This window comes from Wyeomyia smithii, chromosome 2, assembly GCF_029784165.1.
Source record: "Wyeomyia smithii strain HCP4-BCI-WySm-NY-G18 chromosome 2, ASM2978416v1, whole genome shotgun sequence".
Taxonomy (NCBI): domain Eukaryota; kingdom Metazoa; phylum Arthropoda; class Insecta; order Diptera; family Culicidae; genus Wyeomyia; species Wyeomyia smithii.
In genome coordinates this window covers 171,440,344-171,465,783 of record NC_073695.1, presented here as the reverse complement: position 1 = coordinate 171,465,783, position 25,440 = coordinate 171,440,344, and the positions used below count along the sequence as shown (strand labels likewise).

At 38.3% G+C, this 25,440-nt stretch overlaps 2 protein-coding genes across 2 annotated transcripts in view; one reads left to right on the top strand and one right to left on the bottom strand.

The window, feature by feature from the left end:
• Positions 1-7,596: 7,596 nt before the first annotated feature.
• Positions 7,597-8,729, top strand: LOC129721236 (collagenase-like). Its single transcript, XM_055673560.1, has 3 exons — positions 7,597-7,744; positions 7,812-8,268; positions 8,326-8,729. The coding sequence occupies exons 1-3, from the start codon at positions 7,682-7,684 to the stop codon at positions 8,646-8,648; spliced, it is 843 nt and encodes a 280-aa protein (XP_055529535.1). The 5' UTR covers positions 7,597-7,681; the 3' UTR covers positions 8,649-8,729.
• Positions 8,730-17,373: 8,644 nt separating this feature from the next.
• Positions 17,374-25,440, bottom strand: part of LOC129721231 (protein Red) — a 75,104-nt gene continuing 67,037 nt past the window's right edge. The window contains exons 2-5 of the mRNA XM_055673553.1: positions 18,302-18,542; positions 18,038-18,236; positions 17,774-17,980; positions 17,374-17,712 (exon numbers count right to left, since the gene is read on the bottom strand). Coding sequence (XP_055529528.1) covers positions 17,501-17,712; positions 17,774-17,980; positions 18,038-18,236; positions 18,302-18,542 — 859 coding nt within the window. The 3' untranslated portion in view covers positions 17,374-17,500. The remainder of the gene's footprint in view (positions 17,713-17,773; positions 17,981-18,037; positions 18,237-18,301; positions 18,543-25,440) is intronic.

Genomic DNA, 25,440 nt, shown 5'->3' with positions numbered 1-25,440 from the left:
TAAATCCAGTCCACAATATCTGAAAATTTCACCAATCCAGAGTTTATTTGGTTATCTGGATGTGCAAGAGGAACCACTACACTGGGGTTTAAGATGTTCCAGGAAGTGCTGGGAACTCCTTCAGCGACTTTAAATTTACAAGTCCAGGAGAAGTTTGCTTCGGTCCGCAGCACTTTTTGTTTTGGTAGTTCCACTTTTGTGAAATCTTAGAACCACTTTGTGAAATCTTAGAACCTTTTCTGGGAAGTTTAGGAGAGGAAATATTTTCCCTGTTTCCAAACTTCGCAGGATTGGCGTAAGATGTTCCCTCTGGTGAATCGTCAGAATCGGTTTCGTCAGAGGACAACAGATCAAAGGGGTTCGGTGTTATAGAAGTGGTAGAAGTGGTCACGGTCTTCTTCAGCATCTCAGCGTAAGAATGCTTCTAACGCTCCTTAAGTGACCGCTTGATTTTATTTCTGCACTGCATGTACACCGGGCATGTGGAGCGCTCATATTGATTTTCCCCACAGTGAATACATTTTTCAGCATTTACACTGCAAGAATCTTCCACATGAGTCTCCCCACACTTGCTACATCGTGCCTTATTGCAGCAGTAGTCGGCTGTATGGCCAAACTGCTTGCAATCGCACAGGCAGACGAACCCGGTCGATCGAGACGTGGTTAGGGAGTGCAGATCCGGCAATCGTAACCCAAAACGAGTCTGACGAAGTGTAAACTTTTTTACCGCAGACGAGCGACATAGACCGTAATTGCTTACAATCCAATATTTTCGCCTGGGTATTGGAATTTTTGAAGCAACCGATGCCGCTTCCCAGAATACACTCGACAGACAGACTCGAATCGGTTATCACTCCGTCGATCTTCACGTCTCGTGCGGATACATACAAGCGATACTCGCGTGTTAAGAGCTCGGAGCAAGCTATATCATAGGCCTGTTTCAGATCATTGACCACGACACGAAGCTTGCTTGGTCTGACTTTTGAAATTTCTGTTAAGGTCTTGTATCGTGACGTCAGATCTTTCGCGATTTGTAAAGTGTTTAGCGATTCTCCTCCTGGTTTTGCCTCATGTAAAGGACTAGTGGACCCGTTGATCCGTCTGGGTAAAGTCTGGGACGATGATTGACTAAAGCAGGGACAGAGGGGGAGTGAGCAGGAGGCACAGGGTCGGATGCGTTTAAAGACGGGGGATGGGAGGGTAAAGGATCCACATCCATTGCGCTAAAGCTAGCGCACTAGCGCCGACAAGAACACGTACCTCTCCTTCTTCCTTCCAGCAGGGTTGGTTGTCCGATCGTTCAAAGCTGCAGCCGTTACAGCCACACAACAGCGCCAATACAGCCACACAGCAGCGAGCCGGGTGCGGAATCAATTCACGCAGCGACACAACTCACTTGTCAGTTGGCCTTGAGTGTGGATTATATTTCACTGCACACTGCAAGATCAAAGCTGCAGCCGGTAGCTTCGCTATAATACAGCCACACCGCAGTGCGCTGGGTACGGAATCACTGCACGTAGTGACACAACACACAAGCCGGTTGGCCTTGAAGGCGGATTATTTTATCTTTTGTTTGGCTATTCGTACACACAGACCGAATTATAATGGAATGACCACTTTGCACGTCCATTTCTGTCGAGTCTTCGACGTGGAATGGTGGTTCAATATTACATATAATATCAATTTTTGAGCTCAACCAATCAGACCTCAATAACCTCTAAGCCACCATAACAAGAGCTTATATCCAAAGTAACAACATCAGTTTTACGATGTACTTGAAGAAGTTTTGATTGCTTGTTTTTTAAAAATGGGCATAAATATTATTATTCTCACAAACTGCTACAAATTAGCCGTAAAATCCCCATAAGATCAAGGAGGCCTATGCTAGAGAAGGTTCTCAAGGATAGTTCCTAAAGTTTGCTTAAAAGTCTATATTTTTATCGATATGTACTCATGATGACATTCAGGAGTTGCTCACAACCATGAAGACTGTAACTGTAACAAATTCCGAGAGTTTTATAAATCAGGTTCGCAATCCTTCTTTCTAGCTTATTTCACTATGAATAGAATTTATTTTTTATTTACATAGATCAATTTATGAAACAAACCCCATCGATCAACTCATTCTCCAAAATGAATGTCATCGCAGTCGTCGTATTTTCAAGTTCATATAAGTAAATTTTTAATTGCCACGTTAAGTTTATACGTTATATGACAAAAAAGTTTGTAATTTTCAACGCGCCATGATATAACTGGCAAATCAGTAATTTATTTAGAAAATAAAAAATATATCTGAATTTTCGTTAAGTTCGGGTTTGTTGGACTATGGAACATTTTACTTAACTTTGTGTTCAGTATGGTCAACATTCACTACTGAACTGCCAGAATTATTAGTGGCATTAAGAATCTCGGCCTTTTATTACCGTTTAATTAAAAATGGCTATTATTTTGACGTAGTTAATCACAGTCTGTTCGCCATATTTGTCGTTGGTTTTATTTTAATCCCTCATAAGACGGCTTCTAACTAAAACTTCTTGAGCAAGACTAATAAGATTTTTTTGGTATCTCGACAAGTTGGCATTCACTTGTTGCATTCACGGAGAAGAATACTTGCGCTGCTTGCGCTTGAATAAAACTTGTTTGAACTTTTCAAGGCAAACAAATTTTATCTGAGATAGCCCCCGCTCCCGTTTGACAACTGTTTGTTTACAGTCAAGCACCATTTTTGTGATCATTGCTGTTGGAAAAGTGTTACTTGTAGCGATTTTTTAACAAGAAACAATATATGGTGTAGAATAAACAACCGGTGTATTTTATAATTAGGGCCTTAAACATGAGCAAAATGAAAAAATGCAACATATTGCATGAAGCAGGGGAATGAATACCATTTCTCTGTCATTTCTGGTTACGCCACTGCATCATACAAGTAAAATAAAAAAAAGGAAATACCTATTTATTTTATGTTCGTTAATCGCAAATATCAATATATTTCTGTGATTCGATTATCCGGAAAACTCGATTATCCGGAATAAAACATGTTTTGGTAATCGAGTCTGACCTGTATTGGAATTTCTACCATCTTATATTTCATGTCCGTTAGCGAGTATTGAGTTTTTGCTGTTTTTAACACCAAAAGTAATATACCCTTAAATGACTTGATTTAGTATGATTTAGGCTGACTTGATTTAGTATGAGTTAGTTGCTCGAATGAGCTAAAAATTTTTGTTTATTTTGGATCCTTTTCATTCACGAATGTTTTCTCTTTCATGAGACAAAATGGGTTTAAGAAAAATTTATGGACACATTTTCAAGATAGGTTCATCTTGAAGATAAGTACCATAAAACTATCGTAAAACTTTAATGAAGTTTTATGGAAGTTTCTCATAGGTATTTTGAAAGGGATATTGAGTGCGTTTCAAAACCGCTCCCCAGGCTTATTACACTTATTGATGAAGGAATTTTATGGAGGACTCCTTAAGTGTTCTTTAATTACTCTTGGAAACTGTTGATAAATAAAAACCACAAGTACTTAAATAAATTTATGATGAAACTCGATAGACTCAGTAATGTTTTGATATAACTTCTATAAAATATAAATAAAACTAAATCGTCTTTGGATTGTTATTTGGGATTGAATCCCGCGTAAGACGGGTTTTTAGCTACTGTCTGCCGGGGTGAGATTGTGCCAAAAAAGGATACATTTTTGCTCCTTAGCTTATAATGTTCCCATTTAGGCATTGAGTTTGGTCCAAATCGTGTCAATGCACACTCAAATGTTTAGTCAACGACTGCCGCGAATATGGTTAAGTTACAATAACCTATAATTTTGCTAAAATTAAATGAACTTTGGCCTAATCTCACCCCTTCTATGGGGTGAGATTGTGCCAAAAACAAAAAGATGAATTTTTTACCTGTTAAATGAACAGTAGTGTATCTACGAATAGTTCACATGAATAACATGATGAAATAGTAAGTATAGGAACGACCATAAACAACGTGGATTATGAAGGGGCTGTAGGGGGTTGACCAGAAACTACGTTTCATATGAATTATAGAAAAATGTATGACTGGATCAAATCGATATCTGGAGTACCCAGTTATGAGGACGTGGCTTATGGACAATCTCTATACACATAGTGGCTTCTCCAGGTAGCTTAGAAAGGGAAAAAGTTAGGTTAGGAGTCAATACAGGTTCAATGCATAATCTTTCTTCAACACGTTGGAGACGACATCCTAACGTACCAACTGAGCAGTAAGTTGATGTGATTTCTTGATCGGGTTGGTTTGCCTGGGACATTTTTGGATAACGTTATTTGCGCATGTTTTTCACCCTGTACTTTGAAACATTATTTAAGTGAAACAGTTCACTGATTTTATCTATATTCCATCTGAAGTTGTGAATAAATATGTCACGTTTCATAAAGTATTGAATTTGAGGTATGAGGTTCTAGAAATCTCAAGTAATTTAACGTACAAACATTTTCCGTTTTAGCTCAATCTCACCCCCGTGGCTTAATCTCACCCCGGCAGACGGTATTATATTGTTCTTCATATTATTATTGATTTTACAGCTATTTCATAACGTTAAGGTAGCAACAGTTTTTTTTTAAATGTGATCGAGTATTGTTTGCGTTTCCGTCATATTTCAGAGGTAGACAAAAATAGGGTCTTAGGGTAGGCAGAATTAGGATTTTGGAGGACGAATTAAGGGGCTTGGTGAAATGAGCACCCTTCAAGAAATTTCTATTCAAAACGACTAGTTAAGTTATTTTGGCTTTAATATAACCCGAATGTAGAGCACAATGTATATTGAGCACAGGGGGTAGACAAAATGATTGCGACAGGCAAAATTTTATCAATTTTTGAATGGCCAGAACTTTATGAAAAATGCATCAATTTCGATAAAACTGGTTTCATTTTACTGGAAAACTATCCTAGTTTCCTAGTATTACTTGAGAACTTGACGTGACTAACCTACACCGGAAACGTTTCGGATTTTAGGAGTGTTTGTCAAAATGTAAACTTTTGCATCGCGTAGAACTTATTCTGATATCTTGTTTCTTTTTGGTTGATATGTTGCCAATAAACTAGAATTCATTCTGAGTTCATTGATACCCAAAAACGAAAATCCGTCAAGAAACCATTGAGATATGATTTATATAAGTACCTTTCTTGGATAAGTATTCCAGGAAACTTAGTCAAGAAAGATTGGTCTTGTGATCGCCATGGGATGGTTTACAAACAATGGGTTCGTATGGCACAATCTCACCCCCATTGGCACAATCTCGCCCCGACTTACGGTATGTTTTTACAGTTCTTTGCCGCACAAAAAAGTTTTTGTTAGAAAAACTTTTTTCCTAAAGAGTGCCCACTGTGATTTGTTTGCAATTAATCTGTCTTTTTTCAAAAACTTCCTTTCAGCGAAATATGAGATAATCGATACATTTGAAATCACTTTTTGATTTTTTTAAACTATATTTTTCCATTGTAGGATCTTAAATTCAATCTTTTTCTTCGGCTGGACATATACTAAATTCAATCTTTTTAATATTTTTAAACGAAATTTCAGATAATTTTCTAGAAGTTATCCATTGGCAAACATTCTCATTTTCGTCATTAGGCTGATACAAATTTCGATTTCTTTTTATGTCCAAGGTTATCAAAGTTAGCAAAGGGGTTGGCAAAAAATAAATAACACCGAGACAAAAAAAAGAAATAGCTTTGATCAAAGTTTGTGTGCAAGTTATGACGTTTGTAACTTGCACTCAAATAAATAACAAAAATAACACTTTATTATTATTAGTATTTATTTCGCTTGCCCTTCGACGACACTCTCGCTGTCACCTGACTTGTTTGTTGCTAAATTAAGCATTCATGCTGTCGCAAAACCAATGAAATGAACAAAACGGTTTGACCTTTTTTTTCTTCCCCTTCCAATATTCAAGGTTTTTGAAGGGGGGGTGACATAAAATGAAAATAAAATTTGTAACGGCCTTATTTGGATATGACAAAACCTGATACGACAACCGAAATGTTAGTCAAGATAAATCTTCAAAAGAAAGTTTGCAAAGCTGATTGGTTTAATAAGGCCTACACACCCACAAACTTTCATTGCGTTTTGCCAGGGTGCTGCGAGGATTGTACCCAACTGTCTAAGAAATGCATAAAATGTCGAGATCTGATGTTGCCTGACAGAAATTCATAAGAATTCAACTTTGAGGGGCTTAGAAATTCTTAAGCTGAGAAACTCGCTCAGCCCTAGAAAGTTGATTTTTTGCCGATTTTTTTAGATATCATCAGATCTCGACGTTTTATGCCTTTATTAGACAGCTCGAATGTGCATTTTTTGACCGCTTTGAGACACGTGTTTCCAAAGTCCAATTAAGCTGAAATTATTCATGGGGGCTTTTTTGAGAAGACGAAACTTTTGAGCCCTACTTCGAAACGAAATTCGAAAAATCGACTTCCATTGCCACCCTAAATGAATACATACAAATGATTAATCCAAGGCATCAGTGTGTTTAGCGGAGATATTATTAATAAGGCTAGGACAACGTCTTTCTGCCGAGCATTGGTTAATAAATTCTAGCATAGATACTAAAATCGCTGTTTCCTCAAAAATCGCTCGTAACGTACATAACTATTTTCCTATGACAAAAAATGTGGATGCCATCTTTGGTGGAGAACGGTTTAGGCATGTCAAAATTATGGTGAAACAATTCGGTTCATGTAGGTATATTTACACGAAAACAAGTATTGATGAAGTTTTTGCATGCATGCACAAATTTTGGCTACGGATTAGTATTTTTCTTAAAAAACTGAATTGAATATTTTTCAATAGCAGCCAAAAATCGGTCTAGCAGATTAAAAGTTATTTTTTTCAACATTAGCTCCATAAGAAAAAGTTTACTCGAGGCAGAAAGTATAATGGTATCGCGCTTTTTACGAAAAAAATAAGTAGATACAATACAGCATTTAATATATATTTCTAATATGACAAACCCAAACAACAAGGCCCGATGGAAACAACCCAATATGCCAGTCCGTAGTATCTTGGCCCAGCAGCGGAACAAATTTAATATGCTGCTTACCTATGGCAATGAAAACCATCAAACAGCAAACCTGTGCTTTTAATGCAAAATATTCTAGCTTTAAATTAGATTTAGTTTCAGCTCGTAGTCGGCAGCGAGGATAAAAAATTTGCTTTTAGTTATTAAGATACTTTAGAAAGTAAGCTACCAGATATAATTGGCGCCGTTAAACATTGAATTGTATTTGTGCCGTGTCAAATAAACTATAGATGAAGAAAAAAAAACCCAAACATGTGTAATATTTTCTGTATATTCATCAAAATTTTCCTACTTCATCAAAAATTTTACTGGAAAAAATCCAACCTTCGTCATATCTAACAGAAAAACCCGAACAAGCTGGTAGCGTTTCGAAATCAGTCCAACGGTCAGTATTTCAAGTAATTGAAAATTCTTGTTGTCCCATATCTACAACTTCGCAACACCATTCTCGTTTCTTCAGCCTAATGATAACATCGACTGCGAAAAGACCACCAAACAAACGAACGATATAAAAGTGTTTCTTTAAAACCATGTTCAAATCAGTTGCGCTAGTTTCCACTTGTTCCTGTAACCGGACACTGTACAAAAACGGGTACCTTTAACATAAAGGAATGATTGTGAAGTTTAGTTTTTCCTTATTAGCAGTATTAATAATACAGGCACAAGCTGCAACTGTAAGTAAAGGAAGGCTGTGTGGCAGAAACTTTGTTGAATAAAATTTACACTAAGTTTTAATAAAAGCACAATGTAACACCGATTCCCAGGAAAGACGCACCATTTTCTTATCGATTAAGCAAAGTCGTCAATGGACAAACAGCTGACGAAGGTCAGTTTCCTTGGCAAGTGTCCATCCGAGCCACACTAGGACGATCTATAACCGTGTGTGGAGGTTCACTGATCGCACCACAATGGATACTTACTGCCGCGCATTGTGCCAAGGATTATACTGGATTCCAGATAGGTTTTGGATCGACTTACCTAAATGTTCCACGACTTACGATGTCGACTGTTACTAAGATCGTTCACCCCGATTTCGATCCTATTCGATTGCATAATGATGTGGCTGTGATAAAACTACCGTCATCTGTTCCGTTTAGCAACGAAATACATCCAGTTCTACTACCGTCCATGTCTTATGCAGCCAAAACGTTCCACAATACCAAGGGTGTTGTATCTGGATTCGGCAGAACCTCAGATGGTAACTACTGTCAAAGCTGAAATTCAAACTTTTACAAGCTACCTTCCTCCATTACAGCCAGTCAATCGATTTCCAATGTACTGAAATTTGAATATGTGCGAATCATTTCCAACGCGGATTGCGCCACAGTTTACGGAACCTCGGTAATCCAAGACTCAACCATGTGTGCAATCGGATGGGATCATACGAATCAGAACGTATGTCAAGGTGATTCCGGTGGTCCATTGGTTGTGAAAGAGAACGACAATTATGTACAAATCGGAATTGTATCTTTCGTATCGAACCGCGGGTGCAGCACCGGAGACCCATCTGGTTATATACGAACTGCATCGTTTTTGCCTTGGATTGCACAACAGATAGGTGTACAGCTCAGAGCTTAATTGTAATTCGCTCAAGGTTTGAGAAAAAAACATATCACATAAAATCCCTTTGAAAAGCTCACATATTGGAATAAATTATTTGGAACGATTAGACTTATATTCTTTTACTGCCGATTTCCATTTGATATTATGGCTTTTCATTTTCTGTAAGATGTGAACTTTTTTTCATAGTGGTTTTAACCCTTAGGGTCATTCGCCACTCAAGACGTAAACATGAGAAATGGCGAAATAAGGATCTAAACGCATTCCATAAAATATGACAAAAAAAGGTTTCTACTATGTCTTGAGAACTTATGTTTAGAAAATAAAGGTTATCGACCAAGGTAAGGATCCGTGCATCATTCAAGTATTTTATGACGCAATGAACTATGAACTAAAGACAAACATTCACCAAATGGTGAATGAACTAAAGACAAACATTCACCAAAGCCGCGCATTCTGATATCACCTTTGTTTCCAAACCAGACCAGACTTCGTGACCGAACTAGAAGTTAATGAAGCCGTTCCAGACAGTGAACGAACTTTGGTAGCCTATCTGATTATCAACGGAAAAGCCGGACCGGAATTCGGACTTAACTATGGCAACACCCTAAGCATATAAGGCTAAAAACTATCAATGGGCTAAGATTAAATTGAAACAGTAGAAGGGTTGTATCATAGACACGACGACCGCATGACGTAGGACTACAGTATTTTTCTATATTTTTATCTAACAGTGCATTTTAATTTGCTGACACATAAGTGCTCTTATATTTTGTTTATATTAATTGTACAATAATTAATATAAATAAAATATATGTATTCTTCCTTTCTCAGTAGGTATCAAATACACTTTGAGGCACCAAAAGGTGCCAGTTGCCGATGATTCTTGTTCTCTGATTATTCCGGTTAGAATTCCAGCTATTTTAGTACTTTTGCAGTAGTTTGCAGTGGTGAAACCTTGCACGAGATGGCCGGTACTATGTGGTGCCAAATGAAGGAAATTTCTTTGACGTAATGGTCTTTCAGGAGCGTATAAATCGATTTGAGACAGAATACTTGGGCAATCGATGTGGCCAGTCAGTAACTTCGCTATAAAGACGGCCTGAGCGGTTTTCCGTCGACGTTCCAATGCACAATGGTCCAGAAACCGAATTTAGGGGGAAATTTGGGTCCAGAGTTCTATAGCAACATTTTAGAGAAAAACTTTCTTCTACAAAGTTGTTACATATAATAAACCGCTCATTGAAAAATTATCAAAAATTAGGGTGACCAACATTTTCGATGCAATCAAGTATCTAACTTTTTTATCTTTGTAGATAGAAGAGAAATTTGTTCTACAATGTTATAGCTCCATTAATTTTAAGTAACTTTGTAAAAAAAGTTTTTCTCTATCTTTGAAAACAACCGATTTATAATGAAAAAACATATTTTACGCTCTAACTTTTTTATTTCAAATTTCATCTCAAAACTGTCTTTTAACGACTTTTAGAGCTTTTCAAGAGAAACAATTTGCAATGCTGACATCGTAAATATCTCAATTTTACTCAAAGTTATTAATATTTTTCATTAAAAAATACTACAAGGTATACAGCCCTAGGGGTTGTATGGAATGGTGACGTAGGACTAAATATTTAATATATGCTAAACTAAATATTATTATATGCTGCGCTTAACTGTTCATAGGTAACACTACCGTTTATTTTTGATAGTCGTTATTTTAAAACTAACGATGCATCAATACATGAAAATTTTACACTAGTAGTAGTTGCGAAAATTCTCATAACTCTTATCTTCAAGCATCTATAGTTCTGAAAAGAACCGATTCCATAATATTCAGTTAAAAATTCGTGCTACAGAACGCTGATAATCGCACCATGAATATTTTGAGTTGACTCGTATGCAGCTCTCGTTTCTCAATGTCGCGTACCTTTAACAGCTGCACTGCTCTCGCTTATGTGTAACAAACTAAACTGAAGCTGAATTTTCTACACGCAGTCTTTTGTATCGAGTTCAGAGCAGATTTTTGCAATTAAGGCGTGGCTACGTAGCTTCGAGAAAGAGGAACAAACCAAAACACCTTCGATACTACTGAGTGATTTTCATAAGCATCAAAAGAAAGGTTTTGCTTTCCCGATGCGCAAATCACTCTGGTTCTTAGATTAACTAATTTTCGTTTCTAACATTTGACTGATAACGGTGTTCGAGTGAACACAAACAAACAATTAAACCGGAAAATCACTCAATTTAGCAGTGAAAATTCTTGAAATGAGGGTTATATCTTGTTGTGATAAACTATTCATAGGTAACACTACCGTTTATCTTTGGTGCGTCCTGGTCGTTATTGTAAAAATGATTATTTAGAAATAGATGGACATTTCACACTAGTAGTAGTTGTGAAAATTCTCATAACTCTTATCTTCATCATCTTATAGTTCTGAAAAGAACCGATTTCATAATCTTCAGCTCGAAATGTAGCTACAGAATGCTGATGATCACACCACCACCGGTAGCATCGATTATTTTGTTGGCCGCGTATAAAATTTGCTCTCCGCTGTGCCCTCCAGCAGCTGTGCCAGCAAAATATCCTGCAGCGTACGATGGTAACTGTTGCTGCCGTGTGCAGAATACAGGTCACATGCTCCGCGGTGCCTGGAAGTTGACTCGTATGCAGCTCTCGTTTCTCAATGTCGCAAAGCTTTAACAGCTGCACCGCACTCGCTATTGTGGAACAAACTAAACTGAAGCTGAATTTTCCACACGCAATCTTTTGTATCGAGTTCAGCGTAGATTTTTACCATTAAGGCGTGGCCACGTAGCTTATAGAAAGAAAGAGAAACAAATCAATACATCTTCAATACTACTGAGTGATTTTCATAAGCATCAAAAGAAAGTTTTTGCTTTCCCGCTGCGAAAATCACTCTGGTTCTTAGATTAACTGATTTTCGTTTCTTATGTTTGACTGATAACGGTGTTCGAGTGAACACAAACAAACAATTAAACCGGAAAATCACTCAATTTAGCAGTGAAAAATCTTGAAATGAGGGTTATGTCTTGTTGTGATAAATTATTCATAGGCGACACTACCGTTTATCTTTGGTGCGCCCTGGTCGTTATTGTAAAACTGATTATTGAGAAATAGATGGACATTTCACACTAGGAGTAGTTGTGAAAATTCTCGTAACTCTTATCTTCAAGCATTTATAGTTCTAAAAAGAACCGATTCGATAATCTTCAGCTCGAAATGTAGCTACAGAATGCTGATGATCACACCACCACCGGTAGCATCGATTATTTTGTTGGCCGCGTATAAAATTTGCTCTCCGCTGTGCCCTCCAGCAACTGTGCCAGCAAAATATCCTGCAGCGTACGATGGTTATTGTTGCTGCCGTGTGTTGAATACAGGTAACATGCTCCGCGGTGCCTGGAAGTTGACTCGTATGCAGCTCTCGTTCCTCAATGTCGCAAAGCTTTAACAGCTGCACCGCACTCGCTATTGTGGAACAAACTAAACTGAAGCTGAATTTTCCACACACAATCTTTTGTATCGAGTTCAGCGTAGATTTTTACCATTAAGGCGTGGCTACGTAGCTTATAGAAAGAAAGAGAAACAAACCAATACATCTTCAATACTACTGAGTGATTTTCATAAGCATCAAAAGAAAGTTTTTGCTTACCCGCTGCTAAAATCACTCTGGTTCTTAGATTAACTAATTTTCGTTGCTGATATTTGACTGATAACGGTGTTCGAGTGAACACAAACAAACAATTAAACCGGAAAATCACTCAATTTAGCAGTGAAAATTCTTGAAATGAGGGTTATGTCTTGTTGTGATAAACTATTCATAGGCAACACTACCGTTTATCTTTGGTGCGCCCTGGTCGTTATTGTAAAAATGATTATTGAGAAATAGATGGACATTTCACACTAGTAGTAGTTGTGAAAATTCTCGTAACTCTATCTTCAAGCATTTGTAGTTCTAAAAAGAACCGATTCGATAATCTTCAGCTCGAAATGTATGCTACAGAATGCTGATAATCACACCACCACCGGTAGCATCGATTATTTTGTTGGCCGCGTATAAAATTTGCTCTCCGCTGTGCCCTCCAGCAGCTGTGCCAGCAAAATATCCTGCAGCGTACGATGGTAACTGTTGCTGCCGTGTGCAGAATACAGGTCACATGCTCCGCGGTGCCTGGAAGTTAAATCGTATGCAGCTCTCGTTTCTCAATGTCGCAAAGCTTAACAGCTGCACCGCACTCGCTATTGTGGAACAAACTAAACTGAAGCTGAATTTTCCACACGCAGTCTTTTGTATCGAGTTCAGCGTAGATTTTTACCATTAAGGCGTGGCCACGCAGCTTAGACAAAGACAAACAAACCAAAACACTTTGTTGAGTCAAAATATGTAGGCAGTGGAATTTATTTCGTCCATGTTATTGTTATCTGTGCTTGGGAAGCAAGCCAAGAACAAGGGAAATGTATGGGAAAGCTTGACCTTGGAACTTTTCACCTTTTTCCACCATTAAGCAGTAAAGCAACAATGTTGAACATAATATCAAAAAATTGTTACACATTCTATCTATCCACCGAAATATAAATGACTAAGATGCATTAAGTCGTTCGCTTGCTATAACCGTTTGAAATCTGACGCAACATTTGCCAGTTTCATTTTCATTTTCACAAAGTGTAATCTAGTATAGAAAACAAAGACGTAGTCCTACGTCAATATGCGTTTTTCATTTGTATGTCATTCATTTTGGGGCAAACATAAAAAATATCTCTTGGTCTCATTTTGAAAGGTATACTTGACTCTATAAATGGAGGAACTTTTAGAGATATGTTATTTTTTAAATTTGAGTAAATTCAATTTAAAAACAAGACGAAAATTTCAAAAATTTTATACATTATGCATATAAAAGCACCCAGATTTATTTTTTGGTATTTTTTCTTATAACTAGACGTAATTACCTATAATTTGACCCAAAAAGATCGAAAATCGATCAACTGGTTCAAAAGTTATGAATTTTTTTTTAATAAAATACATCGATTATAGCCGTTTTTTATGGTCACCCTATTTCGGAGCTGGTCCCTTTAACAACCCAACGAAACAATACAGGCTTGATTATTTTTAACATAGATGCATCCCTGCGATTTTGAGCACAATTGAAGCACTTTGCGTGACCAACTTCGAAATAGGGTGACCATAAAAACGACTGTGTTCGATGTATTTAATTTAAAAAAAATTCATAACTTTTGAACCAGTTGATCGATTTTCGATCTTTTTGGGTCAAATTAAAGATAATTACGTCTAGTTATAAGAAAAAATACCAAAAAGTAAATCTGGGTGCTTTAATATGCATAATGTATAAAATTATTGAAATTTTCGTCTTGTTTTTGAATTGAATTTACTCAAATTTAAAAAATAACATATCTCTAAAAGTTCCTCCATTCATAGAGTCAAGTATGCCCTTCAAAATGAGGCCAAGAGATATTTTTTATGTTTGCCCCAAAATAAAAAACATACAAATGAAAAACGCATATTTTTTGATGAAAAATATTAATAACTTTGAGTAAAATTGAGATATTTACGATATCAGCATTGCAAATTGTTTCTCTTAAAAAGCTCTAAAAGTCGTTCAAAGACAGTTTTGAGATGAAATTTGAAATAAAAAAGTTAGAGCGTAAAATATGTTTTTTCAATATTAATCGGTTGTTTTCAAAGATAGAGAAAAACTTTTTTTTACAGTTACTTAAAATTAATGGAGCTATAACATTGTAGAACAAATTTCTCTTCTATCTACAAAGATAAAAAAGTTAGATACTTGATTGCATTGAAAATGTTGGTCACCCTAATTTTTGATAATTTTTCAATAAGCGCTTTATCATATGTAACAACTTTGTAGAAGAAAGTTTTTCTCTAGAATGTTGCTATAGAGCTCTAGACCCAAATTTCCCCCTAAATTCGGTTTCTGGACCATTTTGCAATGGTTGGATGCCAAGAAGTAGGCAACGATTTTCATACGAAGGTAAGCTCAGTGGATCCCGCCATGGGAGAAAGAGCATAGCGAATGAATTTCTGCTGCACCATTTCTATTCTGTGTGACCAATTTGCGTGGAAAGGACTCCATACTATAGAATTGGCCTCTAGAATTGATCAAAGCATGTTTTAAATTGCAAAGTATATGATTCTGTCGACCGTGCTTGGGAAGCAATCATATAACGACCAATCAGAAGTCGAATTTTTCGTTTTGACAAGGCTTGACTATTTTCAATAGTACAATAGTGTGAATAATAAAATTACAATTATCTTCATTTGGGAAGAATCTTAGAAGATTTTCCAATCTTTTGTTGCAAGAACGAAGGAAATCCATCGAATACTAACCGATTTATTAGCATTTGAAATTGGACATATTTTTAACTTTTTTCGGTTTTAGAATTTCATTTCACATCCCTATGTAGCCGAACTTCCTGAGAGAAGTATTCTACTTAAAAAAACCCATGCTGCTCGGTGTCAATATAATGTTAACAGCTAGCAAATAAAGGGTCGTTCACAATTATTTCCAACAGCTTGGTGCTGAGAAACATAACAAAATATCGTAACGGCGAAAATGATACAAAAAGCTTACAACAGCAGTGAAAAGGCAAAATTTTCAAGGCGTCATACAATTTTGCAACATCAAACATTCTAAGAAAACAGTTACGCAGGGTGGCAACTTAAAATCAATTTTCGATTTCTCGCTTTTTTCCCGGTTTTCCGGTTGATATTTTATAAATTTTCCCGGTGTTCTATTAAAAATAAATATGAGAAAAACATCAATTTACACATGTTTATTCATGTTTATTCATGTCCATGCAAAAATAGTGTTACAAAACAATGAAAAATATTCCTGTTTCATCGCTTTTATCTGTTTGTAGACAATACAAAGAAAATGCACAATTTTCGCCATTTTAATCTCAAAATCTTTGACAACCTTCGCTTCTCGCGCTTTCTTGCTTGCTTTTGCTATTTCAATGCTTCTATATTAAAGTGCCAATTGAATGTATGGGGAAAATTTAACCAATAAACATCGTTTTGCGTTAGGAAAATGTTGTGTTTTTTTTAAAAAAAAGTCCTCATGCAAAAATCGATTTCCAACGGACTTCGGGAACAAAACCCTCAAAGTGATCAATGAAAAATGCACATGAAATCGTCGATTTTTTTATGGCAAATGTCGTAGAAACGCATGAAACTTTGAGATCTCGGATTTTTTTCCGTGAAATAAATAAAACCGACCCCCTAAATAAACAATTCGAAAAAAAAATTAATGAAAATTCAAAATAATTTGAGTAAATCGCGACTTTTCCTGAAATTTCGCATGATATAATGCGAAAATTCCAAAATTCGCGTTAAAAGAGACGCGTGAAAAACTAAACAAAAAAAAACTGCGTAAAAAGAAATTTCACTATATTTCTAAACGAACTCATTACTGTCTTCAGTTATTCGATAGATATGAGCTCCTTTCTAAAACACTCATTTGAACGAAATCGTCTTTGATATGCCAAAAAATCAAAAAAATAATGTTTGCTTCATCTTTCAAGTTTTCACATGACATCAATTTTATATCATTCAAATTGAAATTTTTTGTTCCAATAAATATTTGTTCCAAGTTTAGAAATTAATTTACTACAACTCGTCTATAGACGCGGTTAGCAGAAGTAAGAGATATAATTTTCCAATGATTTCACTTGCTAACACTTGCTGCTGATACTTTCTTAGAAATCATTGAACAAATGAAGCTGAAGACTGGCTGAAGGATAAATTTCCCGGTGTGAAGCCTAATTACCTGGTTTTCCCGACATTTTTTCCCGGTGATTTTAAATTCCCGTCTTTTTCACGCTTTTCCCGTCTTTCCCGGTAGAGTGGCCACCCTGTTTACGCGCCAATAATAATAAAATAAATTCTTCGCAACAGAATTGTTTTCCATACCTGCTTTCTTAATAATTTTGTGTATACAATGCCGTTTTCAAACATCCATTTTTCACATTTTCGAGCACAAACACTAACTTATGAAAACTCGAAACGTTTGTAATCACTAATCGTGATTGATAAGACAAAGCTAGAGAAAGTCATATTTCTATCTGTTATATAATAATCATACTTACACGAGACATATTTATTTATAACTTTCAATGAATCATCTATCGTGGAAGTTCATCAGGAATCAGTTCCATTGAAACTTCCCGTAAAAACAGGGCAAATCCATTTAAAATTGATAAACATATTGTTAACGTTAGTTGCATTCATATTCAGATTTTCATTTAGCCATCGTGAATTTTTTGTTTAGTAATTTTTAACAAATCACCTTAATCTTAATTTATCTGGGTTTCAACCCCGGAATACGTCCGGAGGATTTTCTTTTGGTAAATCTCTTTTTAAATGTTTTTTTTCGAAAGAGATAAACCAGGTAACACCAGCAAATTGATTAACGGGGTTGCAGATTTGGGTATCAATTTTATCAGTGTTATTAAATAAAAGCTGAATACGCTTAAAATTGCAACGTGAAAAGAAACTTTACCTCAACATTGTAACCATTACCATTCATATTAGCATATTGCAGTTGTCACGTGAGTTTTATCATCATTGTTATCACTGGTTTTTATGTTCGAACAAATATTACAAAATAACAACATCTCATTTCTTATTTACTTGAGGAGTGTTCTTCAAAGACCGTTTTTTTGTTGGGATTGGAACTACTGCGACCATTATTTTGGCCTATTGTGGTACGATACCGTTCTTTCTCGAATCTCTAGGCAAGCTTTATTAGAACTGGATGCAAATGTGTAATAAAAGTTGACTATTTGAATTTTCCAGCACATTCTGAAAATTACCTCACTGCTTAGACTTTTTGGCATCACTCTCTCCGGCATCACCTTCCTTCGTTTTACGCTTGTGAATAATATTCTGAATCTGTTGCCACTCACGATCCAATTCGGCCTTTTCATTTTTTTCTGTTTTATGCTTGCGCGTCTTACGCCCATCCTGCATCTTTACACCATACTGGAAAGCCGCTTTTGGAAGAGCCTCCTTACTGCTCATATAGTCTGAATTATTGAAAAACTTTTGAAATTGGGAGGACTCAAATATTGCAGTAGAACATATTACCTGAATATTCCTCTTGCGTATCGAAATCCCATCGTCCAATTGGTCCCTTCTTATTACCCAGATCCATTTTGGTGTAGTCAACTTCATCATCGGAATCGTCGATAGCGTCATTCATTTCTTGTAAACCAGGATAACATTCAGCATAGCCCTCTGGTTCGGCTGTCAGCTTTGTAATTAAATGTGCGGATATTTTTGGTGGTACAGGAACTGAAATAAAGAGTCATTTTTACGAATTATAAAAAACACATATTTAGCGAATAGTACTTTGCATAGAAGCAGCTTCCCGCTCTTCCTGCTCACTCGGTTTATCAAAGTATCTGTGTTTCTCTTGTCCGTCATCAGCCTTTGATGAGGAAGCTCCCTGATCATAACGGCGTGTTGGTTTATATTCGCCAATATCTCCATAGATGGAATCATCCATATGTTTATCATCTGGCAGCTTGAAAAGTGGTTTATCTTTGTCCTGAAATTATGCATGATTTCGATTGAAATATTTACTTTTTCCCAAGTTTATGTACGAATGCGTACCCTGCGCTTATTTTTCTTTCCACGACCACCCTGTCGTAAATAGGATAAAATTTGTGCTAGTTTATTGATGACTATGTCATTGGTTGTCAATGTTTGAGTGTCTCCTGCCACCAGAGGAACTTCGGCCTTCGAACGAATTACCGTAGTCGGAATATCCGTCTCTGCGTTTTCATCCTCCAGCTCAATATGATAGGCCATGCGACCCGGTGCAAACATTTCGTTACGTTCGACATGGCGTGATCTGCAAACCGTTTATAGAGAGTATTTCTGTCTTATTACATAATTCAATGACCATAAATTGTACAATTTACAAAAAAAAATTGGCCTCGAATCGTCACTGCGTTTGGTATGCGGTAATCTATTATGGTAAACTGCGCAAGATAATTTGATTGATTATGAACTCATTTCATTTCATTTCATGAATCACAGTTTGAACGAGGCATTACGAAAGATTAGGATTATAATTACGACAATAAGCTTATCGCTTATCTATAAACTGTAAAACCAACCCACAAAACGAAGTGGTCCGGTGATAATAACTTTCGAAGGCAAGGCTTTTTGGTCTAGAAACTCACTGGCTCCGTCATTAAGAAACGGTGCCAATCTCACACGTTTGATGACAAATGAGGTCTACAATCTTGTCGTATTTTGATACCGGATTGTTCAAATTTTAACGGTTACCAAAAATAAAAGATTCTCGTTTTCAAAATTTAAAAAATGCGTTAATTTTAAATTTATTCACTTCTGTTCGAGCGTCTTGATAGAAAAATTTTCAACTACACTTTTCACTTTTTATTACACTTTAACTATTTAATTCTATCACGAAAAGTGATAGAACTAAATAGTGAAAGTGTAATAAAAAGTGAAAAGCGTTAATTTTGTTTGACCTGTTGATAGAATCACTATGCACTATACATTACACTTTCAATCTGCTTTCATTTTTTATCATCGGGTTCATAACCCGATATTTTTCCTTATCATTTATTCAAACTGATTTTTATCTAGCTATCATAAACACAATGGCTTCATTGTTAATCATTTACACGTGCGATACATTCCACGTAAGCAATACCAGGAGAGAAATACAATACAGCATAATTAAGCACAAATGTTGTAAATTGTTGAGAAGTAATCATCAAACCTTATATATACTTTGTTTTGAATAACCTAATCATTTTCAAAACAATATTGAAAAGTATTCAGGTATTCAGATTTTTCTCGTTCACTAGTATGATTTCGATTCTCGTGCCCTTAAACGTATTATTTTAATTGGTCAGTTGTAATGATAATGATGAGCACAATGAATGACGGAGCATATACAACAGATCTGATTGTAATGGTCGCAGTGGTTTAAATTACTACAGGGGATATAAAATGAGATGAATCATTCATTTATTTTCTTTCGCAATTATAACTTATCATTTGTAGGAATTTAAACCGACTGGTCAAAAAAGGGAAATGAACTCACAACTAACATAATTGCCTGAAAATCGTTGAGCAAACTTTGTTCCGCCCATTTTTTTTTTCAATTAAATGGTTTCATACACTCTAAATTGATTTCAGCTACATCCAAAGATTTAACTTCCGATTTGTTTATAGTCTGCAAATGCATACCGAATTGAACATGGGATATGTTCCTACTTTAAAAATATGGTTTGTAATGATTGGTTTCATCAGAATGGGAACATCCTTGTCTTCAGCTTTTGTACATCACCTCGATTCTAAAAATACCCATATTGGATGACATTCGGTCATTTTCAGCAGATTTACAGAAAAGGAAGTCGTCAACTTGGATTTCAAAATAGCGTGTAAAATTAATTTCTGGCCTCTGGCCATCAGTCTGATACCGGAAATATCAATATTGGGTGGTATTCAGTCATTTTTAGCTGTTATCCAGAAACCGGAAGTAACCATTATTGAATTTGAAATGGTGTCTGAGATGAATTTTTGGTATCTGTGCATCTTAATGATTACGGAAATATCATATTTGGTCGCTTTCGGCTGTTTTCCAGACACCGGAAGTCGTCATTTTGAATTCCAAAATGACATGTGAAGTTATTTTCTGGCCTCTGGACGTCATTTTGGTTCCGGATATGCTTATTTTGATATTCGGCCATTTTTGGCTGTTTTCCCAAAAACGAAAAGTGCTACCTTGGATTTCAAAAAAGCATAAACGCAAAAGTTGGACTGTGCGTAACCACATCAATATTGCGTCTTTCTTGAGCATCCTTTGTACTGTTCCGGAACCAGTAACACACGAATGTGTGTTGTTCATAGCGCATTTGGTGCTCTAGCGAATATTCAATGTATTGGACGGCTCAAAATCGAAACATTTTTGAAGTATTAACCGGCGCTAGTATTGCCATGATGATTCGTACTGGTATTGGTAATATTTTTCAGAATGCTGCTATCGTTAAAGCAGTGCAAGCAGTAATCAATACTGATGATTTTGATACTGACTAGCTTAATGCAAATATGAACTGATCGATTCACTATCATGAATCCGGTCATTCAAAAACATCGTCGAATCAATAACAATTAAAAAGACATTGGAATTGTTTAAAACATTTGGCATTTAACGACGGCTCTGGTTTTATTTATATGCATTCGGTTCCACGTTACTGGCACCAGCATCAGTTTCAACGTTCTGTTGCAACAAGGCTCGCTATTGGCTGATTCGGTTGCTGACGGTGATTAGGGATGCACGAGCCTTTGATACGCACCGACTCACGAAAGTTACCAGCGGTTTTTTGAGCGCCCCAAAACTGATCGTTTGCTCGAAACCGAAGTCTACCGAAACACCACGATGTTGTGTATAATATACATATTCCGATTTCGATCTCTGTCAATCTCTGTTATCCTTTTGACACATTTGTTGTGCATAGCCAGAGCATTTAATGTGCGTTTTGAGAGGACACATCTGAAGATGTAAGTCTAAACTTTTGCGTGTGCTTACCTTATCAAACAGTCCCAAGCCGTGGTGTGGCCTTTGCTGTACGTAAGAGTCGCCTTCATTCCATTCGGTCCATGGCTGCGGTCCACAAATCGTCTTCCACCTGATCGATCCACCTTGCCCGCTGTGCACCTCTCCGTCTGGTCCCTGACGAATTGGTTTCAAGAAACATCTCTACCGGACTGTCGTCCGACATCCTCACAACATGCCCAGCTCATCGCAACCGGCCAATCAATCGATGTGGACCATAGATGGCTCCCCAAGCAGCTCCTGCAGTTCGTGGTTCATTTGCATTCTTTAAGTTCCGTTCTCCATCTGCAGTCCACCCAAGATGGTGAGCAACACCTTCCGAACGAAGACCGCAGAGCGCGTTGGTCCTCCCCTAGCATTGTCCATGTCTCATACCCGTAAAGGACCACCGGTCTGATCAGCGTCTTGTAGATGGCTAACTTGGTGCGGCGACGAATTCTACTCGATCGGAGCGTCCTCCGGAGACCAAAGTATGCACGATTTCCTGCCTTTACGTCGTTGAATTTCTCTGCTGGTATCTTTGCCGGCAGTTAGTACAAGAACTCATCGACCACCTCGATTTCATCACCACCAACTCGAACTCGAGGTGGGAAGTTAGCACTGACTTCTCGTGAACCTCTTCCCTTCATGTACTTTGTGTTCGACGCATTTATGATCAGTCCAATCCGTTTGGCTTCGGCCTTTAATCCGATGCAGGTATACAACCAAATAGTTGAACCGATTATGGAATATCGTGTAACGCGTGTTAATCCCTGCTCTTCTAATGACACCTTACAGGGCACCGTTAAACAGTAAGCACGAAAGACCATCACATCGCCTTAAACCTCTTCGGATTTCAAAGGGACTCGAGAGTACCCCCGATACTCGAGCTAAACACATCACTCGATCCATCGTCGCTTTGACCAACCGTGTTAGTTTATCCAGAAATCCTTAGTCATGCATAATTTGCCATAGCTGGTCTCGATCGATTGTGTCGTACGCCGGTTTGAAATCGATAAACAAATGATGTGTGGGCACGTTGTATTCGCGACATTTCAGCATAACCTGCCGAATCGCGAATATCTGACCCATGGTGGTGCGGGCACCCATGAATCCCGCCTGGTTGTGTCCCACGAACTGCTTTGCAAATGTTGATAGTTGACGGCAGAGTATTTGGAAGAGTACCTTTTAGGCGGCGTTCAGCAGAGTGATTGCCCGGTAAGCATTCCAGTTTGTCGCCTGTTTGTATCGTTCCACGATCGCTCTCGTACGGTGTTCCAGCATTCTCGCCCGTGCTGCGTTCTTCTCTTCTACTAACCGTTTGCAGTCGCCGTCAAACCAGTCATTTCTATGATACGGAGTCCTTGTACCTAGTAGTGCTACAGCAGTGCTAGCTTTGGCGAATCGGATGTTGCCTCAGCCATCTTCAAGAGTAGCTGCGCCAAGCTGCTCTTCTGTGGTTAGCACTGCCTCCAGGTGCTGCGCGTATTCCTGTGCAACTTCGGCATCCCGCAGTTGCTCGATATTTGGTCGCACCGTTCGACTTCGGCAGGTGTTATACACCGTCGATAGTTTTGAGCGCATGCGGTAATGGTCCAAGTCTATATTCGCACTGCGGTAGGTGCGAACGTTAATGATGTCGGAGAAAAACCTGCCGTCGATTAGAACGTGGTCGATTTGGTTCTCTGTCTGCTGGTCGGGTGATCTCCAGGTGGATTTGTGAATACCTTTGCGGGGAAAGAAGGTACTTCGGACTACCATACCACGGGAGGCCGCAAAGTTTACGCACCGATGGCAGTTATCATTAGACACGGCATGCACGACTGCGCGTAGAATGCTTTCTTCTCATCATCTGGTGTTCCTTCATGTGGGCAGTGCACGTTGATGATGCTGTAGTTGAAGAACCGACCCTTTACTCTCAACTTGCACATCCTTACGTTGATCGGCTCCTTCCTCATCACGCGTTGGCGCATCTTGCCCAGTACTATGAAGCCGGTTCCTAGCTCGCTGGTGGTCTCTGGCAGAAAGTAACCGCCCGGTGCCCGCTTTTCCATACCTTCTGTCCTGTCCAACAAAGTTCCTGCAACGCTACGACTTCGAAGTTGCGTGGTCGTAGATTATACTGTCGCATCCTGGAAAGCAGAGCGATTTTCAGTTCCATGTCCCAAGTGTCCAATCGTAGCCCTCATTTCGTTGCCTGGGTCCATGCCGATAGTTCCGATCCGTATTATCTCTTACGTTGTTTGTAACATGTTGTTTTCCGGGGGCTCGTTGGGCCTTCCCCAACCCTCTGTCAGATACTGGATGTCAAGCAATTGCATTCAGTATCCATCGAAGAAGGGAAGAAGAAATTCCTCCCTTCGGATTCCTTCCGTGTAACATTCGCCGGATCCGCACTGCCGAACTACATCTCTTTGGACAGGGTTCATCTGCCTGTACGCCTGTTCGTACCGCGGGTCATGCATTGCCAAAACTGCAAGCAGTTAGGTTATACAGCCACCTACTGCTGCAACAAGGCACGCTGCAGCAAGTGCGGAGGCAATCATGCTGAGACCGCTTGCAGTGAGGATACTGAAAAGTGTCTTTACTGCGAGGGAACTCGGCATGACCTTTCGGCGTGTCCCGCGTACAAACAGCGCGAGGAAAAAATTAAGCGTTTCCTTAAGGAACGATCAAAGCGCTCTTTTGCAGAAATGCTTAAGAGGGCTGAGCCACCCTCGACAGGAAACATCTTTTCCTTTTTGCCAACCGATGAGGGTACATCTGACGATCCCGTCGAAGGGTGTTCTTATGCCTTGCCAGAGGGATCTAGGAAGAGGAGAATGCTCAACTCTCCTAATCTTTCTCGCAAAGGTCGTAAGATAACCCCTAGCGGAATGACCAATAAGACAACACAAAAAGGAAGCGGTGAAGAAAAACCGAAGCAAGTACCCCCCGGTTTTAATTTCAAATCAAACCAGGAGTACCCACCGCTTCCTGGGGCACCAAAAACCCCTCGTGCACCCATTTCTCGATCAGAAGACATAAAAGAAACAGGGTTCATAAAATTCTCTGATATTGTGGACTGGATATTTAAAACATTCAACATACCAGATCTCCTTCAAAACATTCTTCTTGCCCTTCTCCCCACAGTGAAAACCTTTTTAAAGCAACTCACAGCAACTTGGTCCCTCATTTCAGCTATCGTATCTTTCGATGACTAATACGTCGAAAGAGGTTAGGAATTTCGTCGCTGTGTTACAGTGGAACTGCAGAAGTATCATCCCCAAATTCGATTTATTTTCACATTTGATAAACACATACAATTGTGATGCGTTCGCGCTCTGTGAAACTTTTCTCAATTCAAACGATCAACTCAATTTCTACGATTTTAACATAACTCGTCGAGATCGAGACTCACACGGTGGAGGGGTACTTTTAGGGATCAAAAAGTGCTGTTCCTTTTTCAGAATCGACCTCCCCTCGATCTCGAATATTGAAGTTGTTGCCATTCAAACGAATATGAATGGAAAAGACCTTTGCCTTGTTTCGTTATATATTCCCCCATCCGCGCGGATTGAACAGAAGCAACTCCTTGATATAGCAGAATTGCTTCCCGCACCTTTTTTGATTTTGGGAGATTTTAACTCTCACTGTTCGCTTTGGGGGTCGCTGTACGACGACAACCGATCTTCTTTAATCTGTAACTTGATCGACGACTTCAATATGATACTTTTGAATACTGGGGAAGCGACACGTGTACCTAATCCTCCAGCACGTGAAAGCGTGCTTGACCTATCCCTCTGCTCGACATCACTAGCGTTAGATTGCCAGTGGAAAGTAATCAACGATCCCCACGGTAGTGATCATCTTCCAATCGTTATATCAATTGCTAATGGTTCAACTCCCCCGAACCCAATCAATATTTCCTACGACCTTACACGTAATATTGATTGGAAGCGTTATGAGTCTTTTATAGCGGAATCTATCGAGACTCACGAGGAACTTCCTCCGGAGGAAGAATACGCGTTTTTAGCTGGCTTGATAATCGACACCGCGACTCAAGCTCAGACGAAACCGATACCCGGGGTAACGATTAGACAGCGCCCTCCCAACAAATGGTGGGACAAAGAGTGCTCTGAGCTGTACGCGCGAAGGTCCGCGGCGTATAAGGACTACCGGGAGTACGGCACTGTCA

What these genes read in the sequence shown, in the direction of transcription:
- LOC129721236 (XM_055673560.1), top strand. Translation starts at nt 7,682, where the DNA reads ATGATTGTGAAGTTTAGTTTTTCCTTATTAGCAGTATTAATAATACAG. An exon ending in TACAGGCACAAGCTGCAACT is followed by an intron (nt 7,745 to 7,811) that starts GTAAGTAAAGGA and finishes TTTTAATAAAAG; the next exon opens with CACAATGTAACACCGATTCC. An exon ending in ATTCGGCAGAACCTCAGATG is followed by an intron (nt 8,269 to 8,325) that starts GTAACTACTGTC and finishes CCTCCATTACAG; the next exon opens with CCAGTCAATCGATTTCCAAT.